This window comes from Canis lupus, chromosome 3 (assembly GCF_011100685.1).
Source record: "Canis lupus familiaris isolate Mischka breed German Shepherd chromosome 3, alternate assembly UU_Cfam_GSD_1.0, whole genome shotgun sequence".
NCBI classification, from domain to species: domain Eukaryota; kingdom Metazoa; phylum Chordata; class Mammalia; order Carnivora; family Canidae; genus Canis; species Canis lupus.
This window is the reverse complement of record NC_049224.1, coordinates 8,711,285-8,733,202: the sequence shown is the minus strand read 5'-3', so window position 1 is coordinate 8,733,202 and position 21,918 is coordinate 8,711,285. Positions and strand designations below refer to the sequence as shown.

The 21,918-nt window shown below is 32.1% G+C and overlaps 1 protein-coding gene across 4 annotated transcripts in view; it reads right to left on the bottom strand.

The window, feature by feature from the left end:
• Positions 1–348: 348 nt before the first annotated feature.
• SLCO6A1 (solute carrier organic anion transporter family member 6A1) overlaps positions 349–21,918 on the bottom strand; it is a 94,184-nt gene continuing 72,614 nt past the window's right edge. For all 4 annotated transcript variants that reach the window (XM_038532241.1, XM_038532242.1, XM_038532240.1 and 1 more), the window contains 3 exons: positions 5,808–5,872; positions 3,358–3,495; positions 349–607 (listed from right to left, as the gene is read on the bottom strand). In XM_038532241.1, coding sequence (XP_038388169.1) covers positions 471–607; positions 3,358–3,495; positions 5,808–5,872 — 340 coding nt within the window. In that variant the 3' untranslated portion in view covers positions 349–470. The remainder of the gene's footprint in view (positions 608–3,357; positions 3,496–5,807; positions 5,873–21,918) is intronic.

Genomic DNA, 21,918 nt, shown 5'->3' with positions numbered 1-21,918 from the left:
TCATAATTAACTTATGTGTATTTTCCCACTTCTGCTTCATCTTTTTTTTTCATAGTATTGTCTTTCTATTTAAAGTATTAAATGTGGGGACAACTGGGTGGCTCAGTGGTTGAGCGCCTGCCTTTGGCTCAGGTTGTGATCCCAGGGTCCTGGAATCAAGTCCCACATCATTCTCCCTCTGCCTATGTCTCTGCCTCTCTCTTTCTCTCTGTGTCTTTCATGAATAAATAAAATCTTAAAAAAAAAAAAGAAAGTATTAAATGTGTATTTTACAATATCTTTTAAAAATCCAAACACAGAGACCATATTATTATACTTGTACTCAAATTATAATAAAACTTACGGGGTCATATGAATCACATTCATTTATTAAACATGTAACTATATTGTAATTATTTCAAATTTTATTAATATAGCATTCCATTGATGGACTGACAGTGTATAATTCTTCATTTCGATCCAGTTATAAATTAGTTCTTTCCCTTTCTTTTTACTTTTAGATTCTTCACAGGTATATGCAGCGTGTCACTGTTTTCCTCTGATAAACATTTATATAGGCAAAATGCAATAGCAGTGAAGAAGATAGTGATTAATTTGCAAATAGAACCTGAATTAAAAAAAAAAATACAAGCATCAGATGTGTCAATCTATTTAGAGCAAAATTGTTTGTAGAGAATGACATATACCAAAGAAAAGGTAAGTATATTTCCTTGCTATAAAATATCAATTTTCCAATTGTAATATGTAATTAGTATCATAAATTTATATTACTCAAAGGAGATATTTTTAATGTTTACAAAAACTTAGATTTCTTGAAGATATATCCCAAGAAAATGCAAGGTGTGTTATTATTTCATAGAATGAATTAATTCTAAAGCTTAAAAGTATATTTCTGCTTTCAAAATTTAAATATCAATAGGGACTGGAACCTATATAATTCATTTCATGTAGTCTTTTTGAAATATATACCATTTTCCAAATGCAAACAAATATGTTAGAAAAAGTAGTTGATTACGTAGGGTTTTTATTCATTTTCAAGTTTCAGAAAATTAATGTATTACAAGCATTATATAAAAGTACTTGAGCTTAGGATGAAAATAACCCTGAAAATTAAAATAAAAATTATTTTAGGGGAACATCAGTTATCTGACAATATCAATTATAATGGTTAAAAAAGATAAAGTAAGAAACATTAATTAATCTGCCATTTATAAGAACACCATTTTCACACATTTAGAATAGCCCAACACTGAGAATGGATAAATTGTAATATATTCACAAAATGAAGTAGTATTCAGAAATTATTAAGAGCACAAACTACTGCTATGGAATAATACAGCTGAATCTCCCCCAAAGCATAGTAAGCAACACAGAAAAAAAGCAATAACAACAGTATATACTGCATTCCATTTGCATAAATTGCTAGAACATGCAGAACCAACATAATAGAAATCTGAAAGAGATTTATCTGGAAATTGACTGAAAAGAGACACAGGGGAAATTTCTGCTTGGACGAGGTGCTGATTCCACAGGTGCACTGAATTATGAAAGGCCATGAAACCAAACACTGAGATCTATGCTAATTGTATCTTAATTACATCTCAATTTTTTAAAGGGTACTGTTCGATAAATTTTTCACCAACTAAACACAGTGTGACCAGCATCTGAATCAAGAATGAAACACCATCAACACCCAGAAAGCCTTCCTTCGTGTTTTCTCAGTAACTAACCCAAGGGTTAGTTCTGTTTGCTTCTGAAGTATATTTAAAACAGGTCAAAACTATGTAAGTGGAATCACACGCTGCATAATCATTTGTTTCTTCTTGCTTTCCTTCAACATTATGTTTGTAGGATTAGCTCATTATTTATGCAACTGTGTAGCTTTCATTTTCATTGTTGTATACTCTTCCATTGCTGATTTTATCACAATTTATCCAAGCCATTGTTTATTGACTGTTCCATTATCCACTTTTGTGAAGAGTTCCTTCAAGTCTTTGGTCTATTTTTCCATTGTCAATCCTTTCCCTATTACTGATTTATGGGAGTTCTTTATATATTTTGAACATTGATTCTTTTTCACATTTTACCTTCTACACTGTGGCTATCTTTCAATTATTTCTTTTGATGATTAGAACTTTAAAATGGACTAGTTTACACTAACTGCCACAAAAGCATATTCCTATTGCAGTTTCCTCTACCTTTTCTGACATAATTCCTTATTTTTTTTATTATTGCTATCTCCTTTTAGGAGCTCCTTAGCAGGATCCCCAGCAGTTCACCAGCTTTCTCAATTATGTGCTGTGTTTGAAAATAGATAAGCATGTTACAGTTGTATCTAAAATAAAATTTAAAAGACTCAGCAGTGTCTTAAGAGGACTTCGTCATGAACAAGCCTAGTTTTGTTGAACTATCTCTGATAAATTAATTTTGACTACTTAAATGTCATCTTTTTACTTTTTTAATAGTTTTTTTTTAATTTTACTTTATTCAAGTGTCAGTAGACTTGCTGGATAATTGACTTTTGGATTACAAGGAACCACTGTACGATATGTCACAGAGGTGTTTGTTACTATTAAATATTAGCATCTATTATTATGTGTTTCTTTGAATGAACACACTCATTAAAGTCACAAAACATATAAACACTTAAATATTTATCACACCAACATCTATACAATAAAATCATTAAATGTTAGTACTGATTAAAATTTCAGAAATTGTGTAGTCCAACATCCTCACCTTACAGATGAATAAATTGAGATCCAGAAAAATCTAGTGAACTTTCCAAAGTAATACAAGAATATTTAGACTTTCTCAACACTGACCATAACTCATACCACCATAGTATCCTAATTCCCTGTATCTCTTATTTATTCAACAAATAATGAATGCTTGCTATGTAGATTGTTATATCATTAAGCAAAAAAAATAAAATAAAATAAAATAAAATAAGTGAAACTTAATGAAAGTAGGGTAAGAATATCTTGATGCTTTTTAGGGGTGTGAAAAAATATTTTTAATTATCTAATCCTTTACTATGAAATGGAAACGGGCATAAGGTCAAGCAACTTGTTTGTGTTTGTATATGGACAAAATTGATTTCTAAATTGAAACTTTGCTAATTACCACCCTTTATTCAAGACTAACATGAAACAATTGTGTACTTAATGCAGTGACTCAAATACTCAAGTGAATACTATAATACTTACATTTCTAAAATATTTTCTATATAAGGCTTCTTTAATCATCAAGGTATCCATTTGTCCACAATTTATTATTCTTGCACATTACCGTAAACAACTATACATTTTTAAAACAATTATACTTTTCTATATTCCTTCAATAGGTGTCACTTACATATTCCTACCATAAGGTAGGCCATTTTTAACTTATTATAGATCCAACAATTTCCTTTGTTTCCACAGTATTCAGTCACCCGAAAGATACAAGAAGTGTCTCCTGCCATTCTAAAAAGTATTGGTCCAGGTATAGTCCCTGTGAAAAATGCATTAATTGTAAATTCTCCATAAAAACACTACAAGTAAGGATAAGAATGCTTTTATTCTAAAATTAAACATAAATTTAGTCATCATCACATTTAAATATATCATTTAAAATTAGCTATGAATTTATTTATAGGATTATTAATAACGAAGCAATGACTGTATTTTTAAAAATCCTTATCTCTGTAGGTATAAAAAATTAGTTACTTTCATATTTTTAGAATGGTGTACATGTTATTTGATATCTCAAAACTTTTGTTAATTTTTCAGATAAAAATTTAGGAGGAAGTATTTAAAACAGATATTAAATATTATTTTTGTGAATTCAGTGTGCCTCCAAAGATTTCAAATTGTGTCATTTTCAATCAATGAATAGTTTTGTATTGCAGTGTACATCTGTTATCAAGATATTGAGAGAAATACCTGAAAATGAAAATGCTTTGGTATGTTTGTAAGCACCCTTAGATTCAGAGGACCTCAAATCTAGAGGAACAGTTGTACACTGCCTGAGGGAAATCTTTATATACTCCCAGAGACAACATCTACTCAGCAACAATTTCAGCTAAAAGTGAATTACAACTGATTTTTTTAAAAAAGCCACTCAGGTGCCTGGTTGGCTCAGTCATTGGAGCATGTGACTCTTGATCTTAGGGTTGTGAGTTTGAGCCCCACTTTGGGTATGGGGCTTACTTAGAAATAAAATCTTAGGGAAAAAAAATCCCAAAGGCATTAGAAAAGAGGCCCTAGAACTAACATGTCTTAACCACCTTCCTTCTGTCAGGACCCTCATGCTTTACGACTTTTGATTCCTGCCAAAGATCACTATCCATTACTGATTTCCCCAATTTCATTGAGTGCTGGCACTCTGTTTATAACTGCTCAAGGTGACACATTTATATGTACTATTCATGTTTTTCTGTTTTCCATCATATTTTTCCAATCCATGATAAATCTTTGTGACACTAACTCCAAACATATCTTGGATATGTTGATTTCTCTGTGTCTTTTACAAGTTCCAGAATCCAATTTAATATAATTCCCACTTAGACTTCAACAGAAGCCTTTTTTCCCTCCCCACATTTATCTTCTATAAGCATTTCTCCCTCAGAAGCAGAGTTATCTTTTAAATGTAAATCAGATAATCTCTATCTTCTGCTTCAAATTCTCTGTTGGCAAAATCCAGTTGGATATAGACCCAGTCTCTATCTAAAATATCATATTCCACCCTTTTCCATCAAAAATGTATTAGTCTCACTGGCTTCCTTTCTGATGCAGATACTGTTAATAATACTTGCTGTTTCTTATGTTCCTTCTTGCATTATAAATCTGTTCTTGGGGATGCCAGACTGGCTCAGTTAAGCATCTGCCATTCCCTCAGGTCATGATCCCGGGACCCTAGCATCAAACCCCCATGAAGTCCCTCTCAGCAGACAGCCTGCTTCTCCTTCTCCCTCTATCCCTCCCCCGGCTCATGCTCCCTCTCTCTCTCAAATAAATAAACAATTTTTTAAAAATCTCTCCTTTCTATTGGGTCATTATTCACATAAAAATATGCTCTAATTTTTCCTTATTAAGAAAGCTAATTTCAACCTACATATTGATCTAGATATAGAATTATTATTTCTCTGATTCCCATCAAAGCCACGCTTAAATTTTTCTACATTCTTGACTCTATCATATGTCTTTCAATCTCCAATCCAGTTCAATCTAGTTTCTTGCTCCATCAATATTTTAATCAACTTTTGAAAAAAAAAAAATAAAAAAAAAAAAAAAAAAACTTTTGAATCAGGGGTGCTAATATAATGTAGGTTTGAAAGCTAATTTTTGCTATTTTAAGAAAGCCTGAAATACACAGTGCATTATTCTCAGCAAGACCAATTTGTTCTTTGAGTATAAACTCTTAAAAACAGATTTAGAGTCTTTGAAAATGAAAATGTTTAAAAGCACTAGTTTAAGTTAGTGACTTCTCAAATGTGCAAGCAATGCTATGGTTATGTGTTTTGTTTCAGCTTATGAAACTAGTTGTGTAAGCTTGATGAATATATCTCTAATCAAATAGATTGTCCCATCTAATCAAATTTAATATTAGTGCATATTTTATATGATAGTTAGGATAGGCTTTGCATTAGGTATTGTCTTTTTACATAAATATTGTCTCCTAAATTCTGCAAAGTAGCTCCCCCATTTGCTTGTTTTGTGTCAGTTAACCATTATTATTTATCTGAAATTCCAAATATGCATGTAGACACACATATCAAAAAATGAACAATTCATTGTAATAAAAGATTGCCAAAAGTTCCATACCAAATATTCTCAAAATCACATAGGTCAGACCCAAGGCCAAATAACGCTGATTGTCTGGTACAATCCTGCAAGCAAATAGTAATGATATTACCAAAACATCATTATTATTAGCTATAGAGAATTTATGTTAGGTTCAAGGTTATTTTTTTTCCTATGCATCAATTAAACTAAGAATCTTTAGACAGTTGACAAAGTTAAATCTGAGTGAATAAAAGAAGTACAACTATTTCAATTTCTTCATATCCTGCCCCTTGGCAACTGATCCCAAAGCTTCTAGCTCTTCACAAGGAGGAAGCATTTAGGGACCAAACCCTCTGGCCCAACCTATTTTTCCTTTGCTGAAAAAGACTTAGCACTAACTCTCACACCTACCTTTTTCCATTTTGACGTGCATACCCACTGTTTTAGATTTTTCCCTTTTGCCCTTGGGAGATCCACTCCCTGCATTTCTCTATATATCTCTGTCATGGGAGGCTGACCTAAATGTAGTACATTAATAGGCTCTCTTGCTTTCTGCCTTCTAGTTAGGGTTTGTGAATTGGGTGCTCCAGAGTTAGGAAGAAAAGTGAAGTCAAGGTGTTCATGCCTAGACTCTCCCTGCAGAGTTATATCAGGTTGCCTGGGCCCCTAGGCAAAGCAGTTACCTCTACAGGTCTCTCTCCTTCCTACCTCTCTTTTCTTTTTCTTTTGGTCAAAAACAGACGGAGATACACTACCACATGATTCCTTATACTCCACCCACATTTTAAATAGCCATTTTCTTCAACCTTGCTCAAATTGTCCTAACTGGGGAGAAGACTTCTCTTTCTTACTGGACCTCTGACTGTTCCTCTCACTATTCAAAACGAAAAATAAACAAAAAATAACTTTCCCAAATATTAAAAAAAAATGAACCTTTCTGTACTTCCTATTGGTCAAAGCAAGTATTTGTTCAAAAAAATGCATAATGGAGGGTATTATGCTGAGTGAAATAAGTCAATCAGAGAAGGACAAACATTATATGGTCTCATTCATTTGGGGAATATAAAAAATAGTGAAAGGGAATAAAGAGGAAAAGAGAAAAAATAAGTGGGAAATATCAGAAAGGTAGACAGAACATGAAAGACTCCTAACTCTGGGAAACAAACTAGGGATGGTGGTAGGGGAGGTGGGAGGGGGGTGGGGGTGACTGGATGACGGGCACTAAGGTGGGCACTTGACAGGATGAGCTCTGGGTGTTATTCTGTATGTTGGTAAATTGAACACCAATAAAAAATAAATTAATTTAAAAAAGCATAATGCCACATATTAGTAGTTTGGAAAATAAATTGAAAAATACAATAAAAAATAATCAAGCTTTGAACATTTTAGAAAGTAAAAAAATAAGAGCTACATTTTATTTTATTTTAAATAAACTCTAGGCTTAGCCTTTGTTTCCTTATTCTAGAATTTGAACAATAAACTAGTATGACCAATATTTTCATCCAAACTGACTCAATTTACTAAAATGTAGCATATGTACAATATTTTGTGACTATTTTGCAAAAAGTGAGATAATTCTACCCATATCAACCTGATAAAAATATATATTCTTTCCTCAAATGTTTACTACTAGGAAAATGAAAATAAATTAACCAATCTTCAAAAGATAATGATACCTTTAAATAAAAAAACAATTTACACTTCTATAATGACCAGATTCTTAAGGTAAGAAAAAGGAAGTATCACATCTGAGAACCACACTTTAGCATAGGTCTTGGCATAATATGGAAATAGTAATGATATACCTAACTATAATTTGAACGTTCTGCTTCATTTAGTACATGTAGTTTTCTTACATGGATTATCATTGCTTTCTGAAGCATAAATAGAGCTGACCATAACTCAAAAGTATAATCCTTAAGATGTATTTATGTATCTTCAGTTTGATTATAACCATCTTTCTGATATACAAAACAAGATGAAAAAAGTAATGATTCCCAGGATTTTCCATAATGTTAAATGAACAGCACAAAATAAAAAAAGATATTTATTAAAATATTTAATGAAAAATGAATGTATTTTAACAACAAAGTGAATATTTTTGTATATTGCCTAATAAGTCTATGAGAGGCTGATTTAAGAATTTCATGGAATAAACAAAAAATTTGTTAGTAGTCTTCCAAATTGTAAAAAAGCAGCTTCTACTGTCTTATGACTTCTAAATTTATGTTTTTCACTCCAAATATTTCTTAAAAGACATCATTTCTACACTTAAGTTCCTGTTTTGCACAAAAGCTGCTCTTTCCCTAGTGTTCCCTGTCACAAGAAGTAGAAATGCCATGCACCATCATGCAATGCTCAGGCCCAAAATGTGAAAAGAGGCATCATTGATACCATCCTTTTCCTCTTTGACTGGAATTAATAACCAAAGACTGTGATTTTTTTTTTTAAGTATAGCTTTTTCATATCTCTTTCTCTGTTTTTTTTTTTAATTGTTTATCTCTAATTCCACTGGCCTATTGCAAGGTTGTGTCTTGCTCCTTAAAAAAATGAAATGACTACATATTTTACCTCCCAAAATCTATCCTTATACTTTCAATCCACTCTCCACAAAGTGATATTTTTTTACTGTAAAATTATGGTTATTTCACTGTCCCCTTGTTCTTATGATAAAATCTAGAATTGCAGAAAACTTTACAAGGGTCAGCCTGATTGAATCAGTCTCTTTGCATGCCATCTCACACCTCATTTTTGCCTTTATCATCCTCCTTGTTCATGACATTCTATAACACAACAATCTTATGAAGCTGCTTCCCCTACTCAGAATCTTTGCATATGTTGCTCCCACTGTGTGAAATACTCAGCCCCCAACCTTTAGGACTCAGGTTAAATGTCAGTTCTTCAAGAATGCCCTCTCTGAATCCTTGGACTGAGTTAGATTGTCCTATAATTTTCTCGTTGTATTTGCCTGCATTTTCTTTGTACTGTGTTTTAATATTATAATTGAATACTTATTAGTAGAAACACTTTTTTTTGCTGTTTTTCTTGCCATTCTCCAACACCCACCAGTATAGGAGGAAACTGACACTTTTAGCTTTTATTCCACTAGTGCTCATCTAACTTCTTGCTTGAATCTATGATGACTATCACGATTGAGAAGACATAAACATTTTTCTAAATGATGGCTGGGAGGAAAGAAACTAAAGAACTAGTCTTTCTTAATGAGCACCTTGATGGAGAGAGAAAGACAAGTCATGATACTTTTTGTTCAGACTTCAGCCCACACAGCATCAAATTTCAACAAATTTCTCCAGAGAAACAATAATTTTGTTAGTGAGTCTCGCAGTCTCACTTAGTCCTATGTGATCACCAAAACCTCTGCCAGTTTACTTGCCCTCAGTAGTGATCCTCTACTTTGACCTAGTCCAGACTGTCAGTACCTAGCCTTCATCAAGAATTGGCAAGAATCTCAGGGACACCTTGAGATCTCCAAATCACCTCTAAAAACATCTGCTCTCTCTGAAATTTTAATCCCTATAGTCCTCTTGTCATTTTCTGCCTTTAAATACATGGTTTAAAAATAAATAAATAAATAAATAAATAAATAAATAAATAAATAAATAAATAGTTTTTTATCATTTAACACAGCTTTTCTAGTTGCCTCGTGTGGGACCATTGCCCTGCTACAAATTACTTCATCCCACACCTCTTCCTTGACTTTATCATTTATTTGCCTAAGATTTCACAATTTGTGTCTCTGGCCTTGAGTCTTATCGTAGTTTTTAAATTAAACTTTATTTGTTGAATTTGTAGTATAAAATCATGCTTTGGAAAGCAAAACAAAATAAATTATGAGAATATGCTGGAGAAACTTGCTTGCTTCTACTTCTGCCTTCATCTACCTCTATTTCTACCCCATTCCTTTAGGCTACCTTTAGATTACCATTTTAATTACTTTCTTGGTTATACCTGGTGTTCCTTTACACAAATACAAGTAACTGTAAATGCATATCTATTACTTTCTTTCTTCATAGGACGTAGTATACTATGTTCACTGTTCTGTATCTGATTTTTTTTTCATGTAACCATATGCTCTTAAGATCCTTTCCTACATGAATGTAGAGCTCCTCCCTATTCATTTTTTTCAGTTGCATTATATCTCTTTGTACAGAAATGCAATAATTTATTCAATCAGTCTGTTGCTCCTTCACACTTAGGTTTTTACCAGCGTTTTGTTATAGATAAATAGATATGGAGATGGGTATATATACCCTCATGTTATATATATACGATATAGGTAATCATACAGATGTAAATTTATCTGCTTGCAGGATATCTACAATAAGTATTTCAAGAGGTTTAAGTGCTGGCATAAAGGATAAGCACATCTGCAAATTTTTTAAGTTTTAACAATATGTACCTTCCATAGGAGATGTACTATTTTGTGCTCTTTCAAGAAATATTATTAAAGTACTTGTTCCTACACAGCCACATAAGCAGATTCTACAATTAAAGCTTTATTCCAGTCACCAGACATATGAGAAATATTATCACATTAAAATGCTAATTTCTATGTCCCTTATTATGAATGAGACTGAACACCCTTTCATATTTGTATTTGTGCTTTTTCTTTGATACTTTTCTACTTTTCTGTAGGGCTATTAATGTTAAGAGAGTTTCACTTATTAGAGGGATTAATCTTTTTAAAGGATATGAGTTGCTTATATTTACTGTTGCTTGACTTTTGACTTTGGTTATTATTTCTAACTTTATGAAGTAAATTTTATCAATGTTTCCCACTTTTAGATTTTGAGTCATAGTTGGAAATACCTTGCTCTTTTAAAGATCTTAATGAAATTGGTGAATTTGTTTTTCTAGCACTTGTTTAATTTTTTTACATTTATATCTTTGTTCCATCTTAGGTTTTCCTGGTATGTTGTGTGGGCTCTGGATATATTTTCCCCCCTGAAGTATATTTCATTATACTCAAACCACTTTCTAAAAGATCTTTGATTCACCTATTTAAGATTTCACCTTCATTTTATATTAAATTCCCACATGAGTTAAAATCTATTTCTAGACTTACTGCTATTCTATTTATAAATCAATACTATATTGTTTTAATAATTGAAACGTATGGTACATTTTAGCTTATAAGGCCAAGGCTCCATTATTGTGTTTCTTTGCTTAAGATTCCCAAACTACTCTTGTTTGTTATTCTTCCCTAAGAACTTTAGAGTCAGATTTTAAATTTCAATAATTGGTATTTTCATCATCATGTTAGAATTATCAATTAACTTAAGGAGAACTGATATATTGGTGATGTTAGGTCTTCTATCTATAATATGGGATATATCTTTCCCAAATGTTTTTTTGGGAAAGTCAGTCTGCTTTTGTGACATTCATATATGTGTGTTTCATTTTGTTTTTTACTTTTTATTTTGAAATTATTTATTTTTGAAACTCACAGGTGGTTGTAAAACTAGTACAAAATACCATGTGCTTCTTTGCCCAGCATCCTTCAATGATGAAATCTTACATGACTATTACATAATATTAAAACCAGGAATATGACATTGATTTATTTCTATTGACCAGACTACTGAACTTAATCTGGTTTTTATTTTTCAGTTAATTCAGGTTAAAAAAAATATTTTTAACTGGATATGTATGTGTGTGTGTGTGTGTGTGTGTCCATGAGTGTGTGTAGCTCTAGGTGTATGTTATTTTTTATATCCTGGAGGTTACTGAATTTTTATCTAAATGTGTTAGCTATTATTTTCCAATACAACATAAAGAGAACTGGTAATATTTTTCTTGGAAGTTATATTTTAACTGAAAGATAAACACTGGAGTTCAAATCTCACCAAGAATGAAGGATCCTATGTTTAACATACCTTTCTTCCAATCAAGACTCCTTGAAAGACTATGCCCTAGGATAAAGGGCAATTTGGAAACTGATAAGGTCTTTTAGAGGCTTAAACTTATCCTCTAACTAAGTTTTTGTCTGGATTACAGTGAACTGTCTCAATTCTGTACATCTTAATAAAGCTATTGTAAAAAATTTTGGAGTTATTAAGGTCTATAGCCTCTATTGTTGATATACAAAAATCTCACATATGATTAAAGATAACTACAGGAATTATAAAAGACAGAGACAAAGGAAAAATACAATATAATAATTCTACAGAATATTCAGATACTAGATGCCTGACATAGATTTTAAATATGGGGAATTAATATATCCAAGAAAGCAAATGATTAAACAGAGAACTTTATCAGAGAACTAGAATCTATTAAAAAGAAATGAAATTCTGTAACTGAAAAAATACACTACTTAGAATTAAGAACTCAATAGATTAATTTAATAACTAAGTAGAAACAGATGAAGAAATTATTAGTAAACTAGAATATAGCTCTAGAAAAGCAGATGGAGATAAAAATACATCAAAAATTAGAAAAGTGAAGAAACCTTTAGTCTAAAGCACAGAGCATAAAAACAAATAGAAATAGAAAGCAAAAGACAATGATAGATACATGGACACAGCAAAAAGGGTATGATATGTATAATTAATATCCCAAAGATGAGTAAAGAAAGAATAGAGCAGAAGGAATATTTGAAGAAATACTTAAAATTTTTCCTAAATCAATGAAAGGTATTGTGGTAGGTAATCACCCAAATTGGCAAGCATCAATTACTTTTTTTTTCTTTTCTGTGCATGCTAGTTGCTCCTGACATCAAAAACCTAATAACCCTCTTCTTGACACATAATGACTTTTTTAGCAAATAGAATACAGAAAAGTGACATTCTTGGACTTCTAGCCTAGGTCAAATAAAGCCTGGCTGCTTATGCTTCTGTCTCTTGGAACACTAGGACTGGGGACATTCCCTTTCAGACCTCTTGTACTTTGTTAGCAGAAGTACAAGTCACATAAGGAGGCTACTTATGTTCTATCAGCCTCAACTAGGCTCCCAGCAAAAAGTTAGCCTAAATTGTCAGTGGTCTGGGAAATCCAGCCCAGTCATGCTATCAGAAGACTATGAGTGTCATGTGGAATCTGACCACAAGCTCATGAGAAACCCCAATTAAGAACTATCCTATTGAGCTCAGCCAACTCAGAGCTATGAGAAAGAAAATAAAGTGTGATAAATTTAGGGGTTTTTTTGTTTTTGTTTTTTACTGCTATGGGCTGAATTGTGTCCATGGCAGCCTAGCAAACTAATACACTTACCATCATAAAAGATAACAGGAGAAGACAATAAGCCTATCTTTAAAAGCTACAAGAAAAATTACATCTCCTTGCAACATAAACACAAACAAAATCATATGAAGAAATATCATAGTAAAATTGCTGACAACCAAAGACAAGAAAAATCTTAAAAGCATCTAGAGAAAAAGGCATATTATTCAAAGGAATAATAGAATGTTCTCAATAGAGGTCAGGAAAACAGTTAAATATTTTTTTGTAAAATACTAAAATTGCCACCAAACTTGAATGAAATTCCATACACAGCCAAAGTAGAATTTTATAAAAAAGGTGAATTAAAGATATATTTATAAATTTTTTTAAAGCTATATTTAAACAAAAAGAACAAAATTCATTTCCATTAGACCCACAGTATAACAATTTTTTAAATGAATGGTTTATTTATTTTTTATTTATTTATTTATTTATTTATTTATTTATTTATTTATTTATTTATGATAGTCACACAGAGAGAGAGAGAGAGGCAGAGACACAGGCAGAGGGAGAAGCAGGCTCCATGCACCGGGAGCCCGACGTGGGACTCGATCCCCGGTCTCCAGGATCGCGCCCTGGGCCAAAGGCAGGCGCCAAACTGCTGCGCCACCCAGGGATCCCCAACAATTTTTTTTTTAAGAGGAAATGATCTCTGAAGAAAGCAAGGAGACAAAAGTTCAGGAAGATATAAAGAGAATCTGATGATATGATATTAAATATACATAAAATTATATCACTTAGGTTATAAAATTTGTCTAACATCAAAATCTATGGCAACACTAACAAAAGTATGGGAGAGTTTTAATGGAGTTAAAGTATTCTCAGGCCATTGAAGTGGCAAAAGTACTAATTTAATATGACTCTAGTGAACCATATATTTTCTTATAATGTCTTGACTACTACAAGAAGAAAAAATAATAATAATTAGCAAAATAATAAAAGTTAATTCCAAAACTAAAAATAATCAATGCAGAAGAAGGACTAAAAGAACAAGTAGAAAATATTTTATTTTTTTTTAAAGTTTTTTTTTTAATTTTTTTTTTTTTATTTATTTATGATAGTCACAGAGAGAGAGAGAGAGAGAGAGAGGCAGAGACACACAGGCAGAGGGAGAAGCAGGCTCCATGCACCGGGAGCCCGACGTGGGATTCGATCCCGGGTCTCCAGGATTGCGCCCTGGGCCAAAGGCAGGCGCTAAACCGCTGCGCCACCCAGGGATCCCTAGAAAATATTTTAAAGCAAATACTAAAATGAGACAAAAATCTAAACATATCGACAGTTATTTTTATTTTTTATATTTTTATTGGATTTCAATCTGCCAACATATAGCATAACACCCAGTGCTCATCCCACCAAGTGCCCCCCTCAGTGCCCATCACCTAGTCACCCTATCCCCAGCCCACCTCCCCTTCCACTACCCCTTGTTCATTTCCCAGAGTTAGGTGTCTCTCATGTTTTGTCACCCTCACTGATATTTTCACTCATTTTCCCTCCTTTCCCTTTATTCCCTTTCACTAATTTTTATATTCCCCAAATGAATGAGACCATATAATTTTTAGTTATTTTTAATTTAATAGTCTGTACTCTAGTTTAAAAACTGGAGTATATATACTTTAAATATATATAATCAATGAATGATTGAAAGTAATAGAATGGAAAAGTATATATTATGCTAATAGAAATATAGCTGATAAAAATATTAAAGTGAGAAAAAGTATAAGAAAAGTAGTTACTAAAGATAAAAAAGATTTCAAGGGATAAAGAGTCATAAAGCAACAAATTGTAGCAATTCTAAATTTGTTTTCAACTAATATAGCCCTAAAATATATATAGCAAAAATGACAGAAATAATGGACAAATGCACCATAATAAAGATTTTAAATAATTTGTAAGTCTAAATAATTTTTCAAGGAAAAATCAAAACATGTTCCCTGAATACAGTGGACTCCATCTAAAAATAAGTGGAATATTAATTATGTTTATATTATATATGATATAAAAAAGAAAATTTCCAAATGTTTAGAAATTAAACTATACACCTCTAAATATATGGCTAAAATTTTAAAAAATACATTGAAAGACATATTTGAATTGAAAATGAGAAAAATACATATTAATACTTTTGTATTATAGCTATATACATATTTGGATAGAAAATGAATATATATCAATATACAGAAGATATATGTGAATAAAATAAAAATATAATGACAGAACATGGAAGACTCCTAACTCTGGGAAACGAACTAGGGGTGGTGGAAGGGGACGAGGGCGGGGGGTGGGGGTGACTGGGTGGTGGGCACTGAGGTGGGCACTTGACAGGATGAGCATTGGGTGTTATTCTGTATGTTGGTAAATTGAACACCAATAAAAAATAAATTTATTATTAAAAAATGAACATAAAAGTAAAATAATGGAAATTATAAATTAAAATAAAAAAGATTAGCTTCTTTCTCTTTGTTTCTCTCTCTCTCTCAAACACACACACACACACACACACATACACAGGTATTCCATTTTTAATTTAAAACCTCACAAAGAAATTTCCAAGGCCAGGTGGCATCACAAGTAATTTCTTCCAAAGATTTAATTAAGAAAATATAACCACACCTTCATAAAATAGTCCAGATACAAAGAAGACAGATGTAAAAATACTAAACAAAATATTAGCCTACTGAATCAAGCAACTAACCAAGTCCAATTTATAAAGTAGAAATATGATACTGTGATCTCAATACATCATCAAATGTATTTGATAAATTTCAAAATGTATTCATTAAAAAAGTGAAAGCAAAAGTCTTAGTGAATGAGGAATGAAAGAAAACTGGCTTATTCTGATAGATGGTATCCTTCAGATATCAATTTCATATCTCACAATGAAACGTCAAAAGCCATCATCATGATGAGCGTAAAAAACAAGGAGAGTAACTATCACTACTTCTATTCAGCATTGTAAAGGAAAACTTAAGCAAGGGAAAAAAGATTAAGGCTTAGAAAAGAATAAAAATCATTATTTGCAGATCATGATTATGTACATAGAACATCTCAAGTTAAATTACCAACCAACCACTAGTAATTCATCTAAGTATTGTCACAAATACAAACCCAAGGCACAAAAAGAATAAATTGCATTCTTCATACCAGCAAAAACTATATTATACACGTTATACTAAGTATCAAAAATATTAATTACCTAGGAATGAATCTAATGAAGGAGCTATAAAACCTCCATCTTGAAAGTGCAAATTATGAAAAATTATTGAATAAATGAGGATTTAAATAAATGAAGGAATTATATCTCATTGATTGATCAAGAAATTCAGCACATAGGTATAGCAATTCTCTCAAATAGATTCAAACGTATTCTGATCAAGATCTCAGGACGTTAGGGGCATCTGGGTGGCTCAGTTGGCTAAGCATCCAATTGTTGGTTTGGCTCAGGTCATGATCTCATGGGGTGAGATCCCCCTCAGGTCAGGCTTCCTGCTCAGCGGGAAGTCTGCTTGAGGATTCTCTTCCTCTGCCCCTCCCCCTGCTAGCTCTCTCTCTCTTTCTTGCTCTCTCAAATAAATAAATCTTTAAAAAAAAATCTCATCATGCTACTATGAACATTGATTAGTTTGATTTCAATCACCTCAAAATAGAAGAATGGCCAAGAAAAATCTCGAAGATGGACTCATGACAAAAGACTGATACAAATATTCACAATAATTATACAGCAATTAAGACAGAGTAATACTCCTGCAAGGATGCATAAATAAACCAATGGAACAGAAAAGAGTACAGAAATAGATCCACTTATATAGTCTATTGTGCACTGCTCTAGAGCAAGTGTAGCCTTTAAGTAAATTGTGGGGAGTCTCTTAGTATTCATATAAAAAAAACTGGATCCCTACATTATATTAAAAAAGCATTTCCAGCTGAATTACTGATTTTATAATTTTTATTAAAGTTATGTAGTAAATGTCCTCATGATTCTGCTTTGGGAAATATTTCTTAAATAGTACATTAAAACTAAAAATTTATTTCACTCTAAAGATGACATTATCACAGCTGAAAAAGCAAGCCACTGAGCTGAAGAAGATATTTGTTATGAATATATATGACAAGTGACTCCTGACTTAGGGTATGTAAACAAAATAGAAAGAAGTCCTGCTGCAAATCAATAATAAACAGACAATCCGATGCAAAAATAGACATAGGAATCAAACAGATATTTGACAAAATTGCATATTCATATAGCTAATAAGAAAAATATGTCCAATAACATCAGTCCTCTGAATAAGGAAATTAAAAACAGGATGAAATAAATATTAACATGCACACCCATCAAAATTGCTCAAGTTAAAAAAACAATAACAGACTGTTAGAAAGATGAATTTGTGCAAATACTTTCAAAATTAAAAAGCTTAATGTATGTAAACATTATGACCCAGCAATTCTGCTATTTCTTTATCCATGTCTTTCCCAAAAGAGAAAAATGTTCATAGAAACAGCAATTCTAACCTGGAAACAATAACTGTAGAAAAAAAGGACAAATTTTAGTATATTCATACAATGGACTACTATACACTATGGTATACAATATGGTAGCCATTAGCCATATGTGCCTACTTAAATTTAAGTCAATTAAAACTAAATAAAAATTAAAGTTCAGTGCCTCATTCACACTTAACTGCATTTCAAATATTGACATGCACATGTGGCGAGAGACAACCATTTTGGACAGCAAATATATAAAACATTTCATTATTTTAGAAAATATGATTGGACAGCACTGCTACTATAGGGCAATGAAAATGAATTTCTTTTATATGCAACAATGACTCCTATAAGCACACTGTTGAGCAACACAACACAAACACAAATGACTACATGCCATAATCTCCTAATACATAAAGTACAAACAGTACAAATTTCCAGAACAAATTACCACTTCTATTCAGCAGAGAAGTCAGGATAGTGGTAATCTTAAGGGATGAAGGGCTTAACAAAAAAGGAGTTTGTGGAAGGACTTTGGGAATACTTGTAATGACTGATTTTTTTTTTAACTAGACTGTGGTTATGCTGGTGTCTTCACTTTATAAAAATCCATCATACTGTACACTAGTGAGATGCACACTCTTCTGAATATATATTATACTTCAGTAAATTGTCTAGAAAGATGATTTCCCTGACTCCCCATTTATTATCTATTAGGCATCCAACAAGTTTGTCCTTTTGCTCTGTTGTCTTCTCCCATTTTTGCTAGTTGTGTAATTTCTACTTCATCAAAGCGTATCACATTGCATTCTGCTTTGTCACCTTTAGGCTCAGCATATTTGTCTTAGTTCTAGCATAAAATTAATTATATTTAGAAAATATAATAGTTAAATATAAGTAGTTAAATCAGTTTCGTTTAGCTTATCCAATGCTCACCAACAGACCTTTTATCAAAATTTTCCCTATCTTATTCTGGCTAGTTACAACCTGTTTTGCTGCCAGTTCTTAAGAAGTATCTCATAACAGCATCTCCTGGGTTCTGTTACATCAAAACTGTTTATAATTGTGGGGCAGTTTGTTGATACAATCATTAGCTCACATTTTCTTCCTCAGAAATCTTTTAAGTGCCTCTCTAGTTTTCCAGAGGAATGTTGCTGTACAGAAATCTGGTGCCAAGCTTTTGCTTTCCTCTTTTTTTAGATGACAAAAAGACAATTTCTTCACCTTTAAATATAACAATTTGACTATTACATATCTGACTGTTGATTGTTTTGGGTCAATTTCCTTAGGTGCTCGATGTGCCATTGCAATATGTAAATACAAATCAATCATACTTCAGTATTTATTCATTATTTATTATTATTGCTTATTATTTCAGTGTTTATTAAATATTATTTCAGTAAAGTTTTACTCAAAATTTAGATATTTGTAGTGGGAATGTTTTGGTTTTGTTCTTTGGGGACTTCAATTATGTTTATGTTGGATCTTCACTTATCTTCTTTTTTTGTCCCTTTTCTCTAATACTTTTTTCTCATTTTTATTCTATATTCTCTATTTCTCCATCCCTCTCTGTTTCTCTTACTTTTATGCCCCACACTTGGTTTTTATGTTGTCTTTTCTTCTCTGTTTGCTTTATAATTTAGTTTTCATTTCTGAATTTTTTCCTTTTAATTTCTTTCCTGAGTTTTCTTAGTTTACATTCCATAGCCTCTTTCATCTAGCTATTTTTCTCATGTTGTGGCCATAATTATTTAACTTTTTTTAGCTTAAACTTACATATAGCTACATTTGTATTTTTATCTGGTTCATGGTGACAATTTTCTATTGAGTTTTCAATGTGTGTAATAAAGTAATGCTCAAGAACTTTCATTTCTTTTACTATAGTAATTTTGTATGTAGGCATAACCTTTTCCTTTCTCACTTACTCATATTTTAATGACATGAACTTTCTTAAATTAGAGGTAAGTTATGAGAATGGAACATAAACCAGGATTTCCATGCTTCAAAACTGAAGTTAACTCCTCTGTTGATATAGAGGAGGACGTAACTATAATTCCCATGTGTGGTTCTACCTCCTATGCCTCTCCAATTCCGGTGTGCTTTCTTTTTTTCTTTTTTTTTTCTTTTTTTTTTTTTTTTTCTTTTTCTGGTGTGCTTTAAAAGAACTTCAGCAAGCTATGGGCTTCTGAGATCTCTTTACATTTCTTGCTTTTCATGGTTATGTATTCAATTATAAGATGTATATTTTGCTGGCACTTTTTGAGATCTGCCATGTCTTGACCTCCTGGGCATTTTCCAAGTCTTTTCTCTCATTTTTTCTGGAGGGAGTCTACCCTGACTTATCCACCTATGTTTGTTCCCAAAACTTCCATTATAAGGTGGGGCCCCCACCTTCTGAGCGGAAATACATGCTGGCAACACAGGAGATCTGCCAATCCTGAAATCCTTTCCATATTTCATGTCAGTCTTTGTAATATCTCTGTGATAGCTAGCTTCCAGTTCTGCTTCAATTTTGGGAACATTTACATGCAATTTCAACTTTGTGATTTTTAAATCTATTTCATAATTACATGGAAACTATAACATACATGCACACATGCACATGTGTTTTCCTTTTCTTATTTATTTTATTTATTTTCCTATTGTTCTGTATAGTTACTAGAAGTGAGAAAACTCAGAACTAAACTTCTGGAATATTACTATCTGTCTCACCTCACTGCTGGAAATATTTGTTTGGGTGTTTTACATGAACTTTACATAAGGTATGTTTAACATTGTACTGATTATCTTTGACCTAAGCATTCTCTTCTTGAATTTCTTATCTCAGTTAATGGACTGTCAGGCATTTAGTTCCCTAGACTGGAAACCTGCACATAATCCTAATTCTTTTTATATTCTGTATGAGGAACATCAAAGTAATAATCTTGCCCTTATATCCAAACTAAATGTTTCTCAAATATATTCTATCACCTCTATCCCTAAATACCACTATTAAGTTCAAAGATGGAATCCTAAATATCTACCTTTTTTCTGGTTTTCCCCCCAGCTTAATCTTTTACAGTATCTTCAAAGTACTCTATCTAACATGCATAGCTGGTCACTTTTAATTCTTTTTTTTTTAAGATTTTATTTATTCATGAGAGACAGAGACAGAGAGAGAGAGAGGCAGAGACACAGGCAGAGACACAGGCAGAGGGAGAAGCAGGCTCTGTTCAGGGAACCCAACGTGGGACTTGATCCTGGGACTCCAGGATCACGCCCTGGACCGAAGGCAGGAGCCAAACCACTGAGCCACCCAGGGATCCCCCCACTTTTAATTCTGAGGTTTATTGTTTTCAACGGCCTCCAGGTGCACACATTATAAAATCATTCAGGTTAATATGGCAAAGAAATCTTGCCATGATCAGGCTCTGATGGAATCCAAATCTTCCTGTCCCTTTTACTATCATGCTACTCTGGTCATAACAAACTCTTTGCCAAGATATTTCACACATTTTGGCCTCTACTTTTACTGCTCAGTTTTCCTGCTAAGAATGTTTCCCTAACCTGCTTGTATTATGACAAATCACTTATCTTCATAACTCAGTTCAAGAACCATGCCTTCTATAAGCATTTCCAAATCATCCTATCTAGATAAAAATTACCATTTCTTCCACCTTTTCCTGGGTCAATGTCCAAGCTTTAACTAAGGCACTTCTAAGTATCCACTCTACTTCTTATGTGTTTTTCTCACCCTTTTATACTCCAAGCAACTTGAAGACAATATACATATCTTATTGGTCCCTGTAATTTTAGTCCAGACACAGATGAATGAATAAAAAAAGCTGCTTCATTGTAGTGATATATGCAACTTTTGCTCCCATCTGAATTGCAAATTAATTGAAAGCATAAACTACATGTTCCCAAGTTCTCAGAATTGTTTTTGCATATATATGTATTCATGTTTTCCACTCTGCTTTCCTAGGGGACAACAAATTACTTCTCACAACTTAAAGTTTTATGCTAGCCTCCTGAAAAACAATAAAAAATAATAACCAACTATTTTGCTACTACAAAAAAAGAAATATTAAATATATTTCACACATTCAGAAAGAACAAATAAATAGCAAATGTTGCCTTAATTTAGAGTAAACTTGTGTACTGATTTTCTAATAGTTTTTAAGTTTTCATGTTCCTTCATTAGTGACACATGTTTTTTCATAGTCAAATTGGTTAGTATACAAGCAAATATTCTATAAATATCTGTAACTAATGAATCAACATGATAATCACATTTGTGTTATAATTAAGAATTTTCCTATATTTATGAATTTTCCAGGTGTATTAAATTAAAAATTTAGTTTTAAAGTTAAGCTAAATGTGATATCTATATGTTTTATGTAAATAAATTAAATGAGAGCAAATTAAACATATAGATGAATTTTGA